Genomic DNA, 8925 nt, shown 5'->3' with positions numbered 1-8925 from the left:
ACAACTTGTTTAAATAAATCATGAAGTAAAGGACTTCAGTGCATCACTGAGAAAAGTGCAGATGGGAACATCGGGAGGGTTACAACTCTTACGCACACACCCCATCAGCATCTCCCCGTTTTCTGTTAAAGTTGGCTCTTAATACTTGAGATTTGACTGGAAAATCTCTTGTAATGACTTGAGACTCAACTTGGACTTGAAAGTAAAGACTTGTGACTTGACTGGAGACTTGGAATTAAGGACTTGAACACATGACTACTGTCTGCCAGGAGTAGCACTGTTCACAAGTTAAAATACAGGGAATCCTTCCCCAACCTGCTGCCAGGTAAATACTTTGGGCTGCAATGAGCATTTCATTCCAGCACCTGGGCAACCAGGTTGAGAAATCCTGGGGTCCAGCTCGCTTTTCCAAGATAATAAGTAATTGTAGTACAGCAAGAATGTTCCCTTGTACAAATAAAAATAAATCAAGGTTGCTTTGTTTCCTAGCACACTAATAACTGAAAATAGGTTGTGGGGATGATTTTTTAAAAATAAAGTTAAACCTGTGGGCTTCAACATATGGTTTATGATTTTGGAAAACACTGGGGATATTACTTGGAGCAGTAGTTCCCAACCTTTTCTGTGCCCCATGTGCCTAGAAAATGTATGTTTGCACCCCCTACAAACATAATATTTGTTCCAAAGTAATATCACATTTGAAGATGAAGTCAAATAATGAACCACATATGGTGCTGCAGTTGAACAAACAGACTAAAAAAGGCTTTTAACTCAGTGCATAAAATTCCAATATAAATTGAGCAATTAGAAGAAAAGTGTAAATAATAAAATCAATCCCAATTGTGGACATAAAATTCAATTACTCATTTGTTCCTGCTTCTCAATCACAATTTTGTCTAAACAGAACTTTCTTGCTGATTGCCATGCGCAAGTCCGCCTGTAGATTCAGGCAATTCCTAGTTTTTGTCTTGATTGACAAAAGAGAACTGAATCCAAATGCGAACAAAATAATTTTATTATTGGAATAATGTTTGGTGAAAATGTGCCATTTGCCCATTTTGGTAAAGCAAAATGCAGCCTTCCTATTTTCACCCCCCACCCCAAAAATACCACCACACTCCCACTGGGGATGTGGGTGCCCCAGGTTGGGAACCCCTGATCTAGAGATAGGGCACACTTAGCAATTCCCTAATTATTACATCATTCTGCAATAGCTCCTGGAACCATCAGTTGGCACTGTCAGATCTACAGAGGTGAGGTAAAGCAGATAAATTGTGTGTATATCATCATAACGCATACGTCGCAGTGATTTCAGTGATGGGGCTTCCCAGGTGAGAGCTATAGGACTGCAGTGTAAATTTTCTCTCCAGACCTGGAACGGAAAGTTTTATTTTAAAATCAAGTTTCTACTCCCTGTTAGTGTGCCAGACACTGAAGGACCAGAAAGGATAATTTTGAAATTTACCCTATCTAATGTTCACTTGCATGTGCAAGTAAGTCCATGAGGGGTATGGTGAAATACAAATAATGACTTATTACAAAAGGCTAAATGTTTGCCAGAATTTATAATATTTCTGGCATATGCGGGATATGTGTCCAGCACAAAGGCTAGATCCTGAAGTACTATTTTGCATTAAAAAGTGTTTCTTTTCCTTACTTTTGTGTATCATGACTTGTTGTTACAACTTAGAGATTCAAGAATCCCCACTTGGCCATTAAACCAGTCACCATCTTTGAGAGTATCAACAAGTGTGCGGATATAGGTGAGCTGGGGGATACTGTGTACTCGTACTCGGATCTCCAAGGAGCTGGCAAAGACTGTCACCAAAGTCCCTGAGCAAGCTTATCCTATGGGTGCTGAGAGAACCAATCTTTGTAAGGATCAGTAACCAGTTAAAAACACCAGGAAGGGCATATAAAAGTAAAACTGACAATATTATAATGATCCATGGTGTGACTATGCTGGGAATACCGTGCACAGTTGGTTACCACACTCAGAAAGGTGTAAAAGTTGTCAACCAAAGTAATTGTTTGGCAGGGTGTGGTTGGACCAAATTCCCTTGGCAGAAAGGCTGCTTACAACATCTGGGTCATTTAGGTTTTTAAAAAATACATATACAGAGTGTCATCCTAGAGGTGTGCATAATAATGTATCATGTGGAGAAAGCAGACAGGGAGAAATAAAGTGTTTATAATTCAAGAACTTATATCTCTCTTCCACTCCGTGATGCAAGATTCAGGACAGACTACATATATCAGAGAGTTCAACAGGAATAGGCTACCACAGTATGTTGTAATTGTCACCATCTTGGCTTAAGAAGGAGATAAGACCATTTTGTGGTGCAGGACAAATTACCTCCCAGTCCAGGGGCAGTATCCCTCTGAATTCTCGTTACTGGGAAGGACAGAAGGAGCCAGCTCTTGAGCCAATCTGCTTGTGGGCTTCCCAGAGATGTTGTGTTAAACTTGGGGAAACAACATGCTGAACTAGAAAAGCCTTAGATCTGCTCCAGCAGGATTTATATCTATAGAATATTCCATATCTCACCCCAAAACTATGCCTGGTGGCTGTGATAATAAAAGGGGGGTGAAGATGGAGTTGTGTATGTCTGTCTGAGTTTTTTGGGTGAAGATGTGGATAAAAAGTAATACATTTAATATCACAGAGTTTGGCTTTTCTGTCTCCTTGAAAGCACTTTTAAGGATAAGACTCCTATCTTTAAACAACCCTTCCCTAGGGATGGGTTCTGCTTGCTTTCAGCGCAAATTTACCAAATTATGCATTTTCAAACCAATATTTGAAGCAAAACTCAGCTATCCTTCAAAATATGCACTTCTCCAACTTTTGCTGTTGAATTCTCCAAGCAGCAAATTTGCACAAAAATGCAGATTTTAAGCGAAGTACTTTTCAAAAATTAATACAATTGCTTGCAAAAAGTGTACCTTAGGCAAAAATGCACACATTAGTAAAATATGCCCCAAAATGCTTATGAATTTTAATGGGAACTTTTTTCACTGAATTTGGCACAAACTGAAAATTCTCAAAATTTCCAGACAAATTAACCTTAAAAATGGAAAATGGCAAGAAGTGAAAACTGACAAATTCATCCATCCCCTACCTTTCCCATGGAAGTGGTTATAGACTGGCTGCAGGGAGAGAGAGGACTTCTGACCTGATGGAAGAAGCACAACGCTACTAAACTAAGCAGCCTGCCTTGGTTTAAGAAGAAAATTTTGCTGTTTTGCAAGAGTAATACATAAGCTTGAACTTGTTACTACTAGGTGAAGCACTTGAGAGTGAGGGTGAATGTTCAGGAGCAAATGTAGTGCCAGGAAAGTGGCAGGAAGTTTGAACTTCTATTGAGATCTGCTGCTTTCCAAGGAATTAGGGCATCTCCAAATGATGACCTTTCTGGACAATGAAAACACAAGTGTTGCTTCCCTTGTTGCAGGGGCCTCCTGCACCTTCCTTTAAGGGCGAGTGCTGCTGTGGCGAGGTTGCATTTATCCACAGTGGTCAATATTTTGTTGGGTGCAATGCCACACTTGCATGCCACATTCATGCCTGTACTATACCCACTGCAATTCTGGCTGCTGTGTCTGCTTCATGAGAGTCTGAAGCACTGCTGACTTCTTAAGTAAGATATACTCCCTAAACTACAAGGAGTAACTGTGGGAATCCTTAACCATGGAAGCAGTTTGGAATTGCTTCCATAGAACCGTATATCTTCCAAGCAATGTATCATTTATTTTTAGAATGGATCATAGCTCAGTCGAGTGACTAAAATTAGGTTTTAATCTGGGATCAAGATGTAGTCATGCTTGGAGGAGACCCACTGAAATCAAAGAGGCTTTTCCAAGTGCTTGATTTCATGGTATTCTAAATATGTAATCTAAATTAGGAACCAGTTCTGTGATCTGGAGATCACAGGAGAACATGAGGTTGTCAACTTATGCTGGGTTTCAGAGCAATGGCTGCAGTTGTAAGTCAGTTTCCCAAAATTCTGATTTGTGCTGTCATTCATTCATTCATTCATTCATTCATTCATTCATTCATAAATTGCTAAATTGGTGTATATCTCCAGCAGACTGAAGCTACATTTTTCTGAAAGTAAATTTTTGATCATGGAGCTCTGAGCTAGGTAGACCAGTGGATTCACTTGAGGATAAGGCAATTTCCTATGTTCCTAATTTATGTTAAATTTCAAACAAAAGATCTCACAAACAAAAGTAATTGCACTTACCAAATGAAAGACCTTGAGTTTAATAGAATGATGCTAAATGCCAAGTGGATTAGATGTTTCAAATGCAGTTGCCTGTTGCCCTCTGCTGGTTATTTGCCTGTATTCTAATATGGCCAGTTAAAGGCGTCAATCAGAAACCTTTTGGAAAAAAACTTTTTGAGAAGACCTTTAAACTGTAAGCAAGAACTGTGGTTTTTTAAATTATGTTTCCAAGATATTTTCATGCCTTGATTTCCTAATGCTGATCCTGCATTAGTTCCAGCACCAAGTTGGGAGTGCACAATACCAGCGCAAGTGCAGCAGAAGTGGGTTGTTTTTACACTGGAATTTATGAGCATAATGTTGTGCAGGAGCAGATGCATGAAAATGTAGTACTGATAAATAAAAACAGAGAAAAAGGTGACTTCCATTTTTAAGTATGTTAATCTCGCTGAAGTCCATGGGTGCCACGGCGCCAGGTAAAGACCTTTTTATTTAAACATCATTTCAATTGTTAAAACATATGATCTGGCCTGGGCAACTTCTTCTTCCTTCTCTTTCTCATCCTATATTTTTATTTTACACTGATAATTTTAATTTTGTATTTGTAAATCAATGTATTTTTTGTATTTTTATATTTAATGGTAATTTATTATGTACTATTGTATTTCCATGTATTTTATCATGTTGTAAGCCGCCCCGAGGTTTCGGCAAGGGGCGGCATAGAAATGTAATAATAATAATAATAATAATAATAATAATAATAATAATAATAATAATAAAACGTCACTTAAAAGAAAACCAAACTAGTTAGTTGGTGGAGCTTAGAGGGGGCAGTGGACAAGCCAGTGCAGATCAATAGTCAGTGGGCAGAGCCTGCTGTAGATACATCTTTCCCTTCCCTTCCCTTCCCTTCCCTTCCCTTCCCTTCCCTTCCCTTCCCTTGGGTTGCCTCACACATCACACTTTTCTGCAAACAAATGGATTCTGTGTATGAAGAAGCAAGATCAGCATACCTACAGGTAAAATGTGCCACCTTGACACATAATGAACAGTATCCAATGGGGTCATTGTGCAAGTTGTTAGAATACTGCCTGTCTAGAGCAGAAAATAACTATTTTAAAGCTGAAGTGTGGTCTAGCCACTGTAGGTTTTATGGGTGGAAGAAGCAACTGGAAACCCAAGTTTTGTCACTGCTGGTTAAAACAGACAGGTTCACATCAACCGAAGAAGGAATATTATGAATGTTCATGAATGGGGAAGTTGCTTCTGTGGGAGGAGCTGCAGGAGTTAATCATTTCAGGGAAAGTTTCTTGAACCACAGGAAGGAAGAACTTCCTGAAGGCCAGACCAAAGACTCAGAAAAGGTATGTTGTCTTCCCAAATTTGTTGTTGTTGTTTTGGTTTGGTTTTTAACTCTTTGAATGTACAATCAAGAGGCAAGGGAATAAAAAGGGAAATTGTTGGCATTAGTGCTGTCTCCTTGTACAAATGTCAGTTTATGTCCTTGCATGTGAGGGGCAGAGAGAAAGGGAGAATTATGCTTAACTTGTCGCTTTTCTATTCTCTGCTTTGACTGAAAAAGAATAAGCAGATGAGGTTTTTGGTCTTAGCATTCTTTCCTTCAAGCTTAGAAAAGCTTTTTCTTCTGAATTTTTCTTTGCTGGCACATGAAACAGGATGGGGAAAAAGTGGCAAAACTAAGACAGAAAGGCATAAACAGAAGGGCTAAGTCATTTGCTTACCGTGATGGTAGGGAACCTGTAGTTGTGGACTCAGTACAGCTGATGGCCAGGGATGATGAGAATTGCAGTCCAACACCTGGAGCATCATTGGCTTCCAACTTTCTCTTTCTGGCTCACCCACATTTTCTGTTGGGTTACACTGTATAAAACAATTGTACATGCAGTTCTTATATTAGAGTCAGAGGCAGGAAATCTGTGGTCTTCTGAATTCTGCATCGTATTTGGTTAGGTTAGGGCTGGTTAGGGCTGATGGTAGTTGGTGTCCAACAAGCTTTAGAAGGCCACAAGTTTCCTACTTGTATGGATTTTAAATGTCTTTGGGCACAATCCTGTCCAAGTTTAGACAGGGCTGGGATGTGCCAGTAGTTGTAGGCCTTTTTTCATCCAGACTTCCTTGAGACGCTTTTTGTGATTTAACATTATAATTTTTAGTGCATATTAATTTAGCACCTGGAGTGAAATATTAACTTTAGGCACAGGTGAAAGGGCACAACTGGGTAAACAGGGAGAACAAGTTCCCAGGGAAAGTTCATATACAATAGACATCTGTCTCTCCTGCTCTTTAAGAGTCAGTGAAAAAGAGCTTGCATGACCCCATGTTTGGTCACAAATATTTGCTGCTTTAAGATTTGTAGCATTACTGCTACCCCGTTATCTCTGGCAGCTTAGCAACTGTTCAGCAACTGAAAGGGTTTGGTAAGCTGCTGAGATGTTTTACCCCCTAATTATTATTTTTATTCTAATGGTTATGATTTCTAGATTTCATTGTTTGGCAACTTATTTATCATAAATCAGATTAACATCATGCAGAGTTGGGATGTAAATGTTTTATGAAAATATCTAAGTAATAAAGTACATTTAAGTTCCCAAAATCAAAATACATGTTTAAAGGCATATGATGATGTGAGGTTAAAGGTAAAGGTAAAGGTTTCCCCTTGACATTAAGTCCAGTCATGCCTGACTCTAGGGGGCGGTGCTCATCTCCGTTTCCTAGCCGAGGAAGCCAGCATTTGTCCGCAGACAGTCTCCGTGGTCATGTGGCCGGCATGACTAAACACCAAAGTGCATGGAACTTTGTTATCACCCCACCGAAGTGGCACCTTTTTATCTACTTGCATTTGCATGCTTTTGAACTGCAAGGTTGGTAGGAGCTGGGACAGAGCAACGGGAACTCACCCTGTTGTGCAGATTCAAACCGGCGACCTTTCAATCAACCAGCCCAGCAGCACAGTGGTTCAAACCACTGCGCCACCTGGAGCCTACTCAAAAAAACTTAGGACAGTGATGGCGAACCTTTTAGAGACTGAGTGCCCACACTGCAACCCAAAACCCAACCATCAAAATCATGCCAGGACACCTCGTTGTTCTAACCCTAACCCTACCCTGGTGCACACCCCTAACCCTAATAAAGGGATAAAACACCATTGAAAGGTGCGCATTTGAAAAAGCCTTCCTTGAGTGGCTTTTTCTGCACAGCTCCTCATTTCTGCCCATTCTAAACACATTCCACCCACCCAAATCATGCCAGGACACCTCATTTTTCTAAGCCTAACCCAGTTATGGTGAACTTTTTAGAGACTGAGTGCCCAAACTGCAACCCAAAACCCACTTATTTATCACAAAGTGCCAACACTGCAATAAAACCTGAAAACTGCGGTTTTAGTTTAGAAAAAACACCTCTCAGCCAGTCCAAGCAAACATATATATATATCCTTGGCATCGCACTGACCAGCCATGCGAAAGCTCGGATGAGTCGCGGTTAATGAGTCCTGGCTTGTAACGTCATTGCCTGGCGCCGCTACTCCTTTCCGAGCATGCGCACGGTCCCTATGTGTGCTGTTATCCGATGCTCGGCTGCTGGGGTGAGGCTGGAACAACTTGGCTTGCGTGCCAACACAGAGGGCTCTGTGTGCCCGCTGTGGCACGCGTGCCATAGGTTCGCCATCACTGACTTGGAACATAAGCCTCTGCAAGTTTAGTTAGGAAGAAAAGATTTACAATTCCCAGCAATTCCCAACCCAATCAGCATGGCTGGCCAAGGGATGCTGGGAGTTGCAGGACTGGCTTCCACCTTTAATCTCTTTCACTCAGAGAAAGAATCACATCTCTTTCTCGATCTGTTTTTCAGGATATCCAACGCTTGAGCAACCATGGCTGGGAAACCAAAACTCTACTACTTCAACGGAAGAGGGAGAATGGAATCCATCCGCTGGCTGTTAGCAGCAGCTGGTGTGGAGGTTTGTACCTTGGTTATCCCACAAGGATGTTTCCTTCCTGCCTGACATTTGCTAAGATTATGAGAAATGTGTCACAGTCACAACTGCACCCATATCAACAGGTGGGAGAGGGTGCATTCCTGATGGAGGTGTGTGTGTGTGTGTGTGTGTGTGTGTGTGTGTGTGTGTGGTGGGGGGCTCAGTCTCATAACAGCTTGAGCAGGGGACTGAGGTTTCACCCAAGCCCAGCTGCACCCTCTCTTTTGGTCATGCCATGGTTTTATTTCAAAACCAATGCAACCATACCATAACTCTTTCTTCGGCAGAATGTCACATTCCACAAGCCACATTCCCATCTTTTCTGCTTAACCTCTAAAGGGAAGTGCTGGCCTTGGGCCAACTTCTAAATTATGTCGGCTGAACCAGAAGTCCTTCTTGATCCCAGATGCTGCACGCCTGATGATGAGGTGGAAGCACTCTGCATTCCTGCACTAGCCTTGGCCTTTCACTGCCTCAGATTGAAAAACCGGAACAAAATTAAGATAACGCACTTTGGGGGCCCTCCTTTGTTAGGCCCCATGCTAATCAGTCAGATTTCTCAAGCAGGGGTAGACAAGATGGCGCCCATGGTGTCCATGTGCGGGACATCTTTCCTGGTGTCCGGCAAGGTGTCCTTCCCTTCTCTCTCTCTTTAATTTTTCACGGTCATCTTCAGGCATCCGTCTCTGGGAGCCCTTTCCA

General features: G+C 41.4%; 1 protein-coding gene and 1 long non-coding RNA gene across 3 annotated transcripts in view; one reads left to right on the top strand and one right to left on the bottom strand.

Moving 5' to 3' along the window:
- Nucleotides 1-997: 997 nt before the first annotated feature.
- The window catches only part of LOC123019072, a 19354-nt gene continuing 11426 nt past the window's right edge, over nt 998-8925 (bottom strand). For both annotated transcript variants that reach the window (XR_006413844.1, XR_006413843.1), the window contains 4 exons: nt 5969-6107; nt 4245-4382; nt 3120-3173; nt 998-1372 (listed from right to left, as the gene is read on the bottom strand). This is a non-coding gene — a long non-coding RNA (uncharacterized LOC123019072). The remainder of the gene's footprint in view (nt 1373-3119; nt 3174-4244; nt 4383-5968; nt 6108-8925) is intronic.
- Nucleotides 5558-8925, top strand: part of LOC123019070 (glutathione S-transferase-like) — an 8968-nt gene continuing 5600 nt past the window's right edge. The window contains exons 1-2 of the mRNA XM_044421530.1: nt 5558-5590; nt 8097-8205. Of these exons, the coding sequence (XP_044277465.1) occupies nt 8119-8205 (87 nt within the window). The 5' untranslated portion in view covers nt 5558-5590; nt 8097-8118. The remainder of the gene's footprint in view (nt 5591-8096; nt 8206-8925) is intronic.

The sequence above is a fragment of the Varanus komodoensis genome, unplaced genomic scaffold (genome assembly GCF_004798865.1).
Source record: "Varanus komodoensis strain SLA01 unplaced genomic scaffold, ASM479886v1 scaffold12, whole genome shotgun sequence".
NCBI classification, from domain to species: Eukaryota; Metazoa; Chordata; class Lepidosauria; order Squamata; family Varanidae; genus Varanus; species Varanus komodoensis.
This window is presented reverse-complemented; position numbering and strand designations above follow the sequence as displayed.